Consider the following 15,190-nt stretch of genomic DNA (forward strand, 5'->3'; position numbering starts at 1 on the left):
GAACTATATACATCAAATTCTAACTGCTATTCTGGTGTACATGCAATAAACTCCGATCATTTCCAGAAAATTATAGAGAAAAAAACAAATCTAATAAAATCCTAAAAAGTAATTTGTATATTTGTCGTTCCCAGTTAAGAGAGTCATGTTAACAATGGAAGCCAGGAATATCTGTATTCATGGCCGTGTTTGCAACCACTAGAAATATTACATTCCATTGAACAATAGAACTAAACATATTATACAAGTGACCTGATTTAAGGTAGACCTACCAACTAGCTCGCTAGGAACAATTTGCATGTGTGGACTAAAATGTTGCTCAAAAAACGACAAAAAATTCTGATGCCCAATTCAACATCTTCCTACTAATTGAAGCAGTAACAGAACAAGCATGATTAGAAGTCCTCGTCAAGCTTGAAAACAAAGTTCTTCCCACTATCTTGGAGGCTTGACATTACAGATGCCTTCTGATAATCACCCACTCTTCTCTCAAAGAAGTTAGTCTTTCCTCTGCACGATCAAGTGAAAAAATTAAGATAAACATCTCAATCAACCAAGAAAAGCTGGAAAGCTTAAAGCAATAGTAGTGCAAGAATTAAGAAACCATATCTACTAAATACTCACTGCAGGGAAATAAACTCCATCCAATCAAAGGGATTGTCCACATTGTACTTTTTCTCGTACCCCAAGGCAACCTGAAACGGCAAAAAGAAAAGCGATTAACCACCTTAGGACAGGGAAGTGGGGGAGAGAATCAACTTCCCTTCCCATCTTACCCAGTCAAAGTGAAACTGAAACTTTAGTATATCATACCAATAGCCTGTCTGCAACAAATTTTATGTACTGACTCATGAGCTCTGAGTTCATTCCAATCAATGCACAAGGCAGGGCATCGCACACAAACTCGGTTTCGATTTCAACAGCATCATCTACAAGCTTATGAACCTTTTCAGAATCTAGCTGCTTCCGTAACAAACTGCAGAAAATTGAAGTCAACAGACTAATCAATGTCCCACCAATGCCTTATCAATCCTCCAAATCAAATGTATTCTAGTAATAGATAACATACATTGTTCTATATAGAAATATCAATGAAGAAAGTCAGCATTACCTGTACAGAAGGCAAGCAAAGTCACAATGAAGCCCCTCATCTCTAGATATTAGCTCATTTGAAAATGTCAAACCTGGCATTAATCCTCTCTTTTTAAGCCAGAATATAGCACAGAAGCTGAAAGCAAAACCAGAGAGCGGAAAAAAAAAATTAGGCGAAATGTAGGACAAGACCATTATAAATCACATTAAAGAAGCTTGATTAGTTTTTCTTTTTCTTGAGGTGACTACCTTCCAGAGAAAAATATCCCTTCAACACATGCAAAAGCAACAAGTCTCTCTGCAAATGAATGAGAACTGTGGCACATGCATTGCAACAAGTTAGGAGAAAGCAATTTCTATGTTCCCTTAGAAGAGACAGAAAAAACTAACAAAGATCACATAACTACAATACATAACAGAAGTACCGAAGTTACTAAGACTATTAAGACATTAACAACAAACAATTCTGCACAAGAAGTACTATATTCTTTCCTTTCCTATTTCTTTTTTATCTTTCAATTTAAAACTAAAAGCAGGAAAGTTGACTAAAATCCAGGAAATTATTCTGGCTCAAACATTCATGACCCATCCTTTTGTTGTGCGGGCCAGCCTCTGCTGGCTCAATGAATGGCAATGGTATAGTAGACCAGCAAAAAAGAAATGGCCCAAATGCACCAACCATGTCTGACAAACCTGGCTTTAATCACTATTTGGGCCTGACAGGCTCACCAATTGACCAATCAAATTTTCTAGACATGGCCCGGTTTTAACAGGTTCATTCTCTTAACAGCCGTATCAGTCATGTTATTCAGAGTGCAATTAGATTAACTTTCACCTATGATGAATAATACCAAAGAAAATAAAAAATCACCTATGAATCCAATTTACTGCCCATGCTGCTTTCCTTGCAACACAAGGAAGATTTTCAATTGCATTGAATAGTCTATGCTTCTCTTTTGAATCTTTAATATATGTCTCCAACAGCAAGCTGTACATCTCTGTGAAAACAAACCTCATATCAGGCAGAAAGTAGATATTATGTTAAGGAAGAAAAGAAGACATCAAGTACATATCTATACCAGAATGAATATTTTCCATTGCTATTTGAAACCCATAGAATGCCCGAGCCTGCCAATAATTATATTCTTATGGTTAAATGCTAATGAAGTGGCAGCAGCAAAAGAAAAAAGAGAATCATAATTCAAGGAACAAATAGTTAAAAGACATTACTTACCTCTTGTTTCTCAGAAGAAAAAACATAAACGAAAAAGCCTTCGTAACAAAGAACATTAAATGAAAAATTGAAAGAAAAAGTTATGTTACATAAAAAGTAGTATCAGAACTAAAGCATAAAGTAGTATTTGAACAGATAATCACAATTCACAAACAAGAACTTCTTCATAACTTCAAGGGCAGAGTCCATCCAACAAACTTAAAATATTACCTCTGGAATCTGAACATCATTCAGAAACCTTGCGGCCAAATTCTCCAATACAATTCCATCAGATGCAGCGAAAAAAGCTAGGACATGAGTTATGAAGTGCTTCTCAGAATCCGACAAAGTTTCCCAATGTTGCACGTCATAGGACAGATCAACCTCTTCGGCTGTCAAATTATTTACAAGCTATGTAAGAAGACACCATATTCCGGAGATAGTATGAAACATATTGCATAATAAATCAATCATATTTATTCTTTTGGATGACCATTTGGTTGTGAAATGTGAAAATTGATAACTTCTTGCCGATGTAAAATACCTAATTACTCATGTATTGTTGGTCCCAAAGGTAAACGCAAAATTAATCAAGGCAAGAAATGAGATTACTCTAATTTGTAAGAATATAAGCCCCATTCACCATGTGTAAAAGTTTCCAGACTACAATCACCGGTGTACGGGAAATAAAAAAGTTCAAAGAGAGAAATCATTACTACAAGAATTGCAGGGAAAACAAAGAAAATGAAGTTAAGAAGTGGAATAGAAGGTGAAGAAAGTGTACGGACCGGTCCAGAAACTGGCTTCGGCCTTCTTATACATCTCCCAGAGTTGCTTGTACCGAATGGGGAACATACAAAACCGCTGCGTTTGTTCCTTCAGTATGGGTTCCTGTTCCTGTTCTTGTTCTTGTTCCTGTTTTGTTGGTTTGTCGGCTACGTTATCCAAAGACCCCATTGTTGAAGAGAAGAGAAGAAAAGAAAGGATAATATGAGGGTAAACCCTACAAAAACCCTTATATCTGTATGACCGTAACTAACGCGAAGGAAGGGTACTAGCTACTAGGCATGGAATGGAATAGGAACAGAACACTACCTATAATCTGTGAACTATGATTGCTACTTTCAGTTTTGTTCCTTTTCATCCATCTTTATACTTTTTTGTTCTCCTCTGCTCATCACCTAATACGACGACGTTTACCTTTCTGAGCCTCTCATTTCTTCCAATTTGTTACCCTACCCTACCCAGCTACCCTTTCATTTTCATTTCTTTTGTTTTTTCCCATAATATGTTTTTTAAAAAAATTACCATGAATAATAAAATTTTTACTGAATTATCTGTGATAAGTTTATATACTAGTAATTCACTCTTTTGTTTGTTGTGTATAAAATTAATAAAAATAAAACTAATTGAAATAGTAAGTAACTCAATTTAATTGAGAGGGTTTGGATTCAAGTACTGAAAATAAAAAAAATATATTTTATATAAATAAAGAAAGATGTTTTGGAAAAAAATTTGACATCAATCCATTTTATATTCCTATTATATTTACTAGCGGCTCAACAGGCACTATCGTGACTGTTCAGCCGCTTTTCTATTGTTTTTAAGAAATTAATTTTACTTTTTTTGTTAATATATCATTTACTCTTTAAATTTATTAGATAAGTATTTTTTATTTTAATATTGATGTGATCTTATTTATATCATATTTTATTAAAATTAAAATTACTATAAAAAATCTTTAAAATGTTAAATTATAAAAACTCACAATAAAGAGGTATATATATATTATCAGAAAAAATATAATTTAAAAAATAATGATAATAACATTATCCTGATTCAAAAAGAGTATATATAAACTAAAATACATATTAATTATTTATAAAAGATAATGTCTACATAAATATCATGGATATTCATATTTGTCTTTATCTTTTTCTAGTGGTAGGTCAAAATATGGATCTAAATATGAGAAAGCCTTCATTTTTTTATAAATAGTAAAAAATAGAAGTAATGAGAATGCTTTTTTTTTTTTAAATATCAAACTCTAAGAATAATTAATAAGCAAAATAGGAGAGTATAAAAATCATTCATAATTCATCATATATCTCCTTATCGATAACTTCTCAATTCTTGAAAAATTGTCAGATTTATTGATCATATAAATAACTATATAAACATTTCAAGATTATTAGTTAAAAATTATGCGTAACAAAATCAAAATAAAAATTTAAAAATATTAGTTACAAATTAACTATTTATAAACGTTATTAAGTTTAATTATTTATTTTTAATTGTAGTTAATTTGAGGTCGAGATAAAAATTTATATTCAAAAGACTCTTTATCTTCATACATAATTTCAATTGTTAAAAAATATTTTATTTTTCTTTTTAATTTTATATTTAATTTTTTAAATTTTCTTTAATTTCATTAATTTTTTAAAATTATTAATTTATATTTTTATTATATCCTCTTACTATATTAAACACTATTCTTTCTCTTACTATTATTCTCTAAACACATACTTGTCATTGTCTCATCGCCATTATTATATTTTTTTGTTCTCTTTTCTCATTTTTTCCTTCTCCTTCCACCTTCTTGTCACCCGATCGTAATTAATTATCACCAAGTATTATTATCGCAACTTTTAATCTTGTCTATTACTTTGATTTATAATCATCTATTCTGTTAACATTTATGAGTTGTTGAAATTTCGTTAAAAGAAGTAAGACATAAAGCATTTAAAATTTTTACCCAAATTATCAAATTAACTTTTAGAATGTATAAATTTATAAATTTAAATTAAATAAGATATTAAACAAATTTATTATGTTGTTATTATGTGTAACATAATCAAAATTAAAATTTAGAAATATTTTTTACAAATTTACTATTTATTAAGTTTAGTTATTTATTTTTAATAGTATTTAATTTGAAGCTAAGATAAAAATTTATATTTAAAACACTATTTATCTTCGTGTATAATTCTAATTGATAAAAAATATTTTAATTTTTTTATTTTATATTTAATCTTATAAATTATCTTTAACTTTGTTATTTTTTAAAATTATTAATTTATATTTTTATTATATCCCCTTACTATATCAAACAATATTCTTTCTCCTACTATTATTCTCTATACACATACTTGTAATTGTCTCATCGTCATTATTATATTACCTTGTTCTTCTTTTTCTTTTTTTTCTTCTCCTTCCACCTTCTCTTAACCCGACCGTAATTAATTATCACCAAGTATTATTATCGCAACTTTTAATCTTGTCTATCACTTTGATTTATAATCATCTATTCTATTAATTTTTATGAGTTGTTGAAGTTTTGTTAAAAGAAGTAAGACATAAAGCATTTAAATTTTCTTTTCAAATTATCAAAATTTGATGTCAGTAATCCCAAAAAAATAATCTCAAAATATGTTATTTTTAACTAAAATAATAAAAAATAATACATAATTGTATGTTTTTTAATTAATAATTAAAAATTAAGTTGCAATTTAATATAGTACCTTAGGACAAAAGGTAATCATTGCTATTCATGTTTGACTGCTACTATTTAAGTTTCACATTTATTTTATTGTGCATATTAATTAAAGTGTATTTTATTATTTTATTTTACATGTTTTGAAATAATGCCACTGTATTATAAGGATGAGATTAATTTTTATAATCTAAAGCAAATCTTTTTATTATTTTGCTTGTCATTTGAATACTATCCATTTAAAATAGTTACTTAAAGTGAAACACTATATAAAGAGAGATAGAAAATTTTTAGATTTATGGTTTTAGTATGCTTCTTATTAATTCTCACATAATATACTCAAATTTAATAGTTTTGATGGTGGTGAATTTTTATAATTAATTAAAAAATTTTAACTTTTCCTTTCTCTCTGTCTCTCTCTACGATTTTGAACAAACTCAATTTTATTATTAAATAGTTTTTTAAGTTCAGAATATTTTTAACTTTTTACATAATAATTAAACTTAATAAATTACTAAAATTTAAACCTATATTCTCTTGAACTACTTATTGATCATATAATTCGAATCGTTTAAACGAAAGATCATTAGGCCTTAAAATTTTCAAAGTAAAAGAATAATATAATAAAATAAATTAAAAAACCTAATAAAATAAAATAGTTAAAAAATAGAATATATATATATATATATATATATAGAAAAATAATAAATTAAAACTTACATGGCTCATGAGATAGAAAAATAAAGAGAAGAAAATAATCATAACATAGTTCTTATCTTATTACATTTAAATGTTATATGTCAATCTAATAATTAATAAAAAATAATATCATCAAATGTAAAATAGATTAAAAATAAAAAAGAGATTAATAAAATCAATTAACAAAATTTTTATCTTAGGTCGCCAGATTATTTGAAAAATCAATTAACAAAGTTCTTATATTACTACATTTATTGTGTTATCTGTCGAACTAATAATCAATAAAAAATAATATTATCCAATGTAAAATAGATTACAAATAAAAAAAAAAGAAATTAACAAAATATGTGTGAGAATTTTTCATTCTACCATTGGTAGGTGTAGGTTTTTTTTATCTTTTATATGTTAATTATGTGACAAATGAATAATATTAAATTAATTAATTTTCTTGAAATACAATTTAGGAAATTAATAAATGTCAAACATACTACTCTATATAACTAAATATCAAATCCAGTACTTAGATAGTTTAGGAAATTAACATATTAATGTTTTGAACAAATCTTTGATAAGTGTGAACTTTCTTGCGTCCTATATATATGCCAATCAAATAACTTAGCCAATATACAAAATAAATAATATTGTAGTAGACAAAATTAATAATTTAATTTAGTTTCAAAGTAAATATTTATGTATTCAAATTTTGAATATAATACTCTACATAATCAATATTTTAGAAAATTAAAAAAAGATTATTGCAAAGCAATTAAAAAAAATAACAAAATATTTATGAAATTTTCATTCATTGATAGTCAAAGGCATATAAAAAAATATAAAAACAGATATCAAATAAAAAGAAATGATTTTCTTTCTGCATCAAATTGATAAGACTAAACAAATTATTTCTTTTTACATTAAATTGATAAAAACAAAAGGAGATATAGTACTATTTTCATATGTCAAAAGTTGGGAATAAATTAAAAAGGCAGAGAAATGACTGAAAATACAGATTAGATAAGTAAATTAAAGAGAAGAAGAGATATAAGTGAATGTTACAAGTAAAAGTAATAACTGCCAAATCGAAGGAAATTTGCAACTACAGAAAGACAATGGAAGAGGATGGAGGCGAGAGTGTTGAAAAAAGGAGAATAACAGAACAGAAAGAAAAATATAGAAAAGTAAAAACCAAACTGCAGTGGATGGAGGCAATGGAAGATGTGCTATTATAGTTATAGAAGTAACAAAACTGTTTTCATTTTAGTAGGAAGTTATTGGATTTTTCAAAAAAAATTTATGTCTATTTTGTCCTTATAATTTGCTTTATGAAATAGTTTATTGTAAGGTTAATATAGTCCAAAAAAATTGGACACCAAAGTTATGGTCAACTCTCTGTATTGGATTTATATATTGTTATAGTCAAAAGTTGGGAATAAATTAAAAAGGCATGTGTTATTATAGTTATAGAAGTAACAAAACTGTTTTCATTTTAGTGGAAAGTTATTGGATTTTTCAAAAAAAATTTTATGTCTATTTTGTCCTTATAATTTGATTTATGAAATAGTTTATTGTAGGGTTAATATAGTCCAAAGAAATTGGACACCAAAATTATGGTCAACTCTCAGTATTGACTTTATATATTGTTATAAAAAATATAATGGTATATATATTTTTTATGTACAATCATATAAAATAATTTATACAATAACTAATCATGTATTATTTTTATATTATGATAAACTGTATATATTTATATATGTTATTTTGTATAAAAAATACTAGATAATCCCTCTCTCTTATAATCTAGTGGATTTATTTTACCCACCAATTGTATCATTGTTACATTGGTTCAATTCAGCTAAAAATGGTGTAAATGTGCAATCACATAACATTACTTTATTCTTTTTCAAAATATTTTTTCTACTATTTTAAGTTCATTAAAAAAATTAACCTATTTAGACAATACCCTTGTCTAGATTCACACCGCATGAATTTTAAAAAACAACATACATTTATTTTGAAAAAGAAGTAGATATTTTGAGCAATAACTAGTCAACTATTTGATTGAGTGCGACTACTCAACAATTGGAAAGTAAAATAGAATTGAAAATTAGTCATTTTTTATATTCTTTACAAAGAATTTAGCTAATACATATGTTAGAAACATACGTTAAGATTATAACTAGTGAAATAAAATATTTTAAATTTTTTGTTTTGATAAATATAAAATAATTATGTTGTTGTTCTGTAAGGTTGTATTGACAAAGACACTAAACAGAAATATAAAATTTAGTATTTTTATATTGTATTTGATAATAAAATAAAATAAATTATAAAAATTTAATTTTTTTATTTAAAATTTTTAATTTTTTAAGAAGAAAAATATAATAATAAAAAATTAATAAAAATAATAAAAAAATAAAAAATAAAATATATTTCTGTGATTCTGTTCTAGAATAAAAAATAATTTTTTTAATACTGCAGAGACACATAAAATAAATGACCTTTCAAAACAAACAAGTTCCATTCCTATCCTTCGATATCGGCAATATTAAGAATTCAAAATACTGGCAGAACTGACTTTTCAAAAAACCAATAACATTTATGGAAATTAAATGGTAAGGAGTCCGTACACGTACAATAATGCACATGCAAATTTAAAAATTTAAAAAAAATAATAATAAATAAATTTCTAAAAATTTATATTTTAGATAAATTAATTTAAAAAAATATTAATAATTTTTTTAAAATAATAAATCTAAATAAATTAGTTTAAATTAAGACTTTTTATTTTAATTATAAAAATTAATTTAAAAATAATATATCTATATTTATTATATTAAAAAATTTTATTAATATTTTTTTAAAAATTAATTTATCTAAAATATAAATTTTCAAAAAGACTTATTTGTCATTTTATTCTTCCTATTAAATATCCATTAAATGTTTTTCACTTTTACTCATCAAACATAAGGTTGAAAGTTGAGAGAAGCAACCAATTTATAACTTTTAAGTGCTATGGATAAAAACCATGTGTGTTTTGTCTACTACTACTGCTGCTGATAATCTACTACTAGTAGTGTTAGGTACCGATTAATGGTGATTTTGGTTGGTGGTGGTGACAATATATATAGATAGTGAACTACTTAGTTTACTACTCAACACAAAATCAAACTAAAATAAAGAGAGAAAAAAAAAATGGCAGGTGCAGAGTGCTGCTCAAACCCTCCTACCCTGAACCCAAATGCAGGAATAGGCCATGTTGAAAAGTTTGCTGGTCTTGATTCCTATCTCACCGGCTCTTCTCACTCCAACCTCGCAGTTCTTCTCATCTCCGATGTTTTTGGTTCGTGCTTCCTACCATCACATCCTTTCACTTTCCATCTATGCATTTTTGAGTGCGTTGACTTTTTGGGTGTGGTTGGATTTCATCATATGCTTGTCTTTAAATCATTATGAATATGTGTAACTTTATAACCCCCCATAGACTTTGTGGAATTTAGTTTAAAAATCAGTTTCTTTAAGGGTTTGACTATGCAGGGTTGCCCAAGTCACTAATTAGTTCTTTATAAACTCTTCGATTTGAAAGTTCTGAAGAAATATTTCGGTCTGAGGTTTCTCATTGTGACATTGAGTTCACAGCATAATACGTTAATAAACCAATTTGTCTTTCAGGCTATGTAGCATAAATTTATTGCTGGTGTTAAACATTTTATATGTATAAATTCTACACTCACTTCAAATGTTTCATTTGTCTTTCAGGGTATGAAGCACCAAATCTAAGGTATGGCCACTTCTCATGTTTGTTTTATGAAGCTAATTTACTAACTTTTAATAGAATGATTCAAGAAATTAAATTATTGTTTATGGATTTGCTTTGACAAATTCAAAGTAATAAACCATGTTGATCATAAGGAAGGATACTATGTTGATAACTTGATATTCACACTACTTGTCCTTTTAAAACAAAAATCGACAGATTGGCATAATAGTATAGATCCATGGTTTGTGAAAGATATGCTGTACATGTTATGTTAGATTGTAATATTCTTCACACATTATATAATCAATTGGTTTTTGGTACAGTGGTAGTGGTTGTTTATCCTTTCACTTAAAATTTCTGAAGGTTTTGATAAATTATACCACCAATAGAAGCAGGAGGCTAATCTGATTCGATCTGCTCTTATTGTCAATTATCTCTGTTTCCATCTCAATGTGTTCCTGTCCTAAATAAATAACATTGTTCATCTTTTGTTGTTTAGGAAGCTTGCAGACAAGATTGCGGCTTCTGGTTACTATGTGGTTGTTCCGGACTTCTTTTATGGTGAACCCTATGATCCTCGGAATACTAACACACCTATAGAAGAGTGGCTAAAAGATCATGGAACGGTTAGTTCTTTTCAATGATTTAACATTATTTCTTTGTTCATAACTTTCTTTATTGAAGAAAAGTTTGTATTATTAGTATCATCATTTAATTCAAATTTGAACTTAGATAACTCTGATTTTGGAGGATATGTGACTGAGTATTACACTATTACTTAGTTACTTAATCTTATTATAACTTGAAATTGGCTTGCCATAGTACCACTGTTATGGCTGGTTCATAGTCTTAATGCTAAGTATCTCAGATCGGCTATATATACCCAAGTTGTGACACCTTTGATGCTTACCTATTCTATTATGTATTAGGATAAAGGTTTTGAAGATGCAAAACCCGTTGTTGAAGCCTTAAAAAGTAAAGGTATCTCTGCTATTGGTGCAGTTGGTTTTTGTTGGGGTGGTGAGTGCCTCTTATTATGATCCTTATTGGTGGTTGGATTTAAAGCTATCGACACAGCTAAGTTAACACTGAACTCACACTATATGTTCTCTTCTTTCTCTCAGCTAAGGTTGTGGTTGAACTTGCAAAACCTAAACTTATCCAAGTTGCTGTGCTGTTACATCCATCATTTGTCACTGTTGAAGATATCAGTGGTATGTATTTCCAATATTGTAATGGCAGACAGATTCTTCTCAATTCTAACTCTTTCACTTAATCATGGCCTTGTTACCTTTTCAGCTGTTGATATTCCAATTGGCATTCTTGGAGCTGAAATAGATCAAATTTCCCCTCCAGAACTTATAAAGAAGTTTGAAGAAGTCCTGAAGGCTAAACCTTGGGTCAGATATGATTTCCTTTCCTTCAATTTGTTGTCAACCAGTGAGACATGTGATGATTGATGAACCTGATTTTATTGGTTTGGTGCAGGTTGACAGTTATGTTAAGGTAGTTCCAAATGTGGCACATGGTTGGACTGTGAGGTATGATCCTCAAGATTCAAAAGCAGTGAAGGATGCTGAGGAGGCTCATCAGTTCGTTTTGGACTGGTTTGCTAAACATCTCAAGTGAGAAATTGTGTCAAGAATATATCACTTATGTTTCTTTGCTTGTTGGACATGAATATTACATTCATCTATCGTTATTAAACACTACTATGATTGTGGAATGAGACTCGAATCCGCGACTTCGGGATGAGTATGGAGAGATTATGTCATTTGAATTATAACTCGTTGGCTGGTGTTTTAAGGATTTTCTAATAATTAATATGGACATAATCATATAATATACATATTTTATACGAAAAATTAATAAAAATAATTAATGTCATATTGATCTTCTCGATAATAAGTAGAATACATAATATTTGTTGCTGACCGCATCCTATGCAAGATTCGATCCTTATTCATTCGATAAGGAAAAATTTAGGAGGCCAGCAACTTTATTAAATTCTGGCCAGTATGTAACCAACAAAAGAAAAATGAGTAATCCCACACTATTGGATGAAATTTCACACCATTAAAAACATCATTGATGATTACTTGATAGCTACAAATCACAAAAGTTGTTGGTCCCTAACACTCCTCCATTCGATAATTATCTGTCGTTATAAATCTCCACTTATTTATAATATGTTCAAGGAGCAGATATTATTAAGAGTTTAATTTTTTTTTTGTGACTTTATTAAGATTTTAATTAATGTGTTACAAGAGCATATGATAAATTATTACTTTATTTTTTTTATAATTTGTTAACTTAATTATACTTATCATACATACTTTGAACTTCTTGTAATGTATATGTATATTATGCAATAGCAATTTTTATTAAAAAACCTATGAACCTTAGCTTTCACCACTTGTGATTATTTTTGGAAATAAAAAAAAAATGAATGAATTAATGAATGGAAGGAATGGAGCGTGGAACCTGCAACTCCACAAGCTGACTGATTAATGGTCTATTTGAAAAGTTTTAAAAGCAATTTTTTGAGCTTTTAACTTATAAAAAGTAGTAGTATTAATGTCTAGTGTAATTTTTAAAATTAAATTGTAATTTTCTAAGAAGTTATTTAGGAGTTTATAGAGAAATTAAAACAAATGACTTTTCTTATAATACTATTACTTTTTATCACATTTTTATAAAATAAGCATTTTTACGTACTATTTGGATCAATAGAAATCAAAAGAAAAGAAAATGCAAGGAAGGAAAACAGATGGAGAACTTCATTTTCCATTGATTGGATGAGAATGGAAATTGGAAGGAAAGGAAAAAGAGTGGCGTGGGACCCATCCCCAAATTTTCCTTCCAAACTTGCAATGAAAATGGATGACAATTCTAAAATGATAGACAAATTACCAATTTATCTATGGTGTTAACATTAAAAGCAAAAGAAAAATGAAGGATATTAACGTAATTTTATTTGGTTATGATTTTTTTTTTCTATTTTTTTCACTCATTTTCTCTTCATCCAAATAACATAAAAAAAAATTAATTTTTTCTCTCATTTTCTTTCTTTTTATTTTCTTTCCTTCTATTTTCTTTTTTCTCATTTTTCATCTTCCATCCAAACAAAGTGTTAAAACTAAAAATCTAAATACAAAATAACTTATTTATAAATTACTTTTAATATAGTCATTTATTATTTAAACTATTTTTTTAAAAAGAATTTAATTAACCTGTCTACCAGAGGAACAAAAACAATTTGATTATGATCCTTTATTAAGCAACCAATACAGCAAGTATAAAAAAAAAGCCGCCTGAATAGTGTCCACAGTAGAAAATCCAAATCCAAATCAAGTATAATAAAAGTAGCACAATGTGCGTAATGAATTCCCTCTTTTTTTTTAATTTTTTTGTAAAGTGTATTTAAAAAAAAAACTCAATACAAAAAAGTAAAGCAGGTAAAAACTAAAAATAAAACACAAAAAACTACAATAAAATAGGATATAATTCATTGTCATCTCTAGCATTGTTATCAATAATTAGACGAATCAATACCACACCATTTTTTAACTCAAAAACAGCGTACTCTTAATTCCATCAACACCTACTTTTGAGTTTTGGAATACTCTACTATTATGTTCTAATTAAATGTTCTAAATAACCTATTTTTTTTACTTAGAGTTACGACTAGGCACTCCAATCCAACTCTCAAAAAATCCTTTGACAGTTTTCGGAATAACTCAAACTCTATCAGCAAACAAGTGCATCACACCTGCCACGTAAACTTACAGCCAAGAAATAAATGATGCACAAATTCTATATCTTTTTTACATAAGAACTCCGCTAGGAAGACAATGAGAAATCTTGACAATCTGTACAAGGGGTTGGTTATTTAGCCCAATAAGAGTGAAACCACTCCACAAATTACCCTAAATTCAAAAAGTCCCATTCAATTTTTTCACATCCAAATCCTAATTACAAACAGTTTTCACCCCCCAAATCCTTCTTCCTCTCGAAATGGCAGCCACCCCGTCCTTCTTCACTGACCATCCAACCCTCAGCGGCGTTTAGCTTCGACTCCAGTCCATCTGCCTCTCTTGCGCGCGTGTGTCTCCAAGCAGCCAACAGCTTGGACGGACGCCTCCTTCCCGTCGCGAGTCTCCGTGTCATCCGCCGGCCGCCCGCGTGGAGGCAAGCCATCGTCATTTTGGTCGCGTGTCCTCGGTGCCTGGCTCGCCGCTCTCTCTCGCGTCGGTACCCAGCCTGGTGGTCAAGTCCTGCCTCCGCCGCTCTAGCATCGCAGATCGCCGCGCTCGTGGATGCTGAACAGCTCGGCCCCTTGCTACAACGACACCCACCCCCAGACGTTGTCGACCTGCTACCAAAGGTTAGTTGCTGAATATGTTTAATTGATGAATTTGGTTTTACTTGTAACTAGATGTTCATGCCAAGAATTTGTTTTCTCTCTTCTTTAACACCTCTGATTTGATTCTGCTCTCTTTTACAATCTAGTCGCCGTCGACTCTCTCCACCCCGCAAATGTGCTGGATGTTCAATTCATTAGGTATGTAGATGGTTTATTTTAATTCTTAATTCGATGGTTATTTTGTTCGATTCAATTTAAGTATATACAATTAACAAATGTTGAATGGTCATTTCACTAGGTAGCCGGATGATTATTTTAATAACTACGTGGATGGTTGTTTGATGACGATTTCACGACGATAACGAGGGAGGGGGCTATAGGGGTAGCTTCCGGTTGGGGAGGAAGAGTGATTTGGGAGTGAAATACTTGAAGAAGTTAAATCACATGCGAAGAGGGAGAGTTTGCCATACACGTAACTGCCATTGTTGCAAAAAAATTTTTTAATTCAAAATAGAAAATTATTAAAAATTAATTAAATTAATTATCATGTGATCTTAATTCTTTTTA

General features: G+C 28.9%; 2 protein-coding genes across 3 annotated transcripts; one reads left to right on the forward strand and one right to left on the reverse strand.

The window, feature by feature from the left end:
- Positions 1-94: 94 nt before the first annotated feature.
- On the reverse strand, positions 95-3,534 carry RNR2A (ribonucleotide reductase 2A). Of its 2 annotated transcripts, XM_088502019.1 has the most exons (10): positions 3,416-3,529; positions 3,094-3,366; positions 2,537-2,697; positions 2,172-2,220; positions 1,964-2,090; positions 1,342-1,407; positions 1,112-1,228; positions 814-976; positions 625-695; positions 95-510 (listed from the first exon to the last, which is right to left on the reverse strand). In XM_088502019.1, exons 2-10 carry the CDS (start codon positions 3,260-3,262, stop codon positions 396-398), a joined length of 1,038 nt encoding a protein of 345 aa, XP_088358145.1. In that variant the 5' UTR covers positions 3,263-3,366; positions 3,416-3,529; the 3' UTR covers positions 95-395. The 2 variants fall into 2 exon arrangements, with proteins under 2 accessions (XP_088358145.1, XP_016196570.1); XM_016341084.3 differs by having other exon boundaries at positions 3,094-3,534.
- Positions 3,535-9,454: 5,920 nt separating this feature from the next.
- On the forward strand, positions 9,455-12,043 carry LOC107637742 (endo-1,3;1,4-beta-D-glucanase). The gene is made up of 7 exons (XM_016341087.3): positions 9,455-9,840; positions 10,257-10,278; positions 10,757-10,883; positions 11,187-11,277; positions 11,382-11,471; positions 11,557-11,657; positions 11,746-12,043. The coding sequence occupies exons 1-7, from the start codon at positions 9,693-9,695 to the stop codon at positions 11,884-11,886; spliced, it is 720 nt and encodes a 239-aa protein (XP_016196573.1). The 5' UTR covers positions 9,455-9,692; the 3' UTR covers positions 11,887-12,043.
- Positions 12,044-15,190: the final 3,147 nt, after the last annotated feature.

This window comes from Arachis ipaensis, chromosome B1 (assembly GCF_059453495.1).
Source record: "Arachis ipaensis isolate K30076 ecotype BB chromosome B1, ASM5945349v1, whole genome shotgun sequence".
In the NCBI taxonomy this organism is placed as follows: domain Eukaryota; kingdom Viridiplantae; phylum Streptophyta; class Magnoliopsida; order Fabales; family Fabaceae; genus Arachis; species Arachis ipaensis.

Bases quoted from the DNA above. Each gene is read 5' to 3' on its own strand.
- RNR2A (XM_016341084.3), bottom strand. From the start codon at position 3,262: ATGGGGTCTTTGGATAACGTAGCCGACAAACCAACAAAACAGGAACAA. The intron at 2,221-2,536 runs GTAATATTTTAA...AATTATTGGCAG, and splicing joins ATGATGTTCAGATTCCAGAG to GCTCGGGCATTCTATGGGTT. The intron at 511-624 runs GTGAGTATTTAG...TTGATCGTGCAG, and splicing joins ATGGAGTTTATTTCCCTGCA to AGGAAAGACTAACTTCTTTG.
- LOC107637742 (XM_016341087.3), top strand. From the start codon at position 9,693: ATGGCAGGTGCAGAGTGCTGCTCAAACCCTCCTACCCTGAACCCAAAT. The intron at 9,841-10,256 runs GTTCGTGCTTCC...TTTGTCTTTCAG, and splicing joins TCTCATCTCCGATGTTTTTG to GGTATGAAGCACCAAATCTA. The intron at 11,472-11,556 runs GTATGTATTTCC...TTACCTTTTCAG, and splicing joins CACTGTTGAAGATATCAGTG to CTGTTGATATTCCAATTGGC.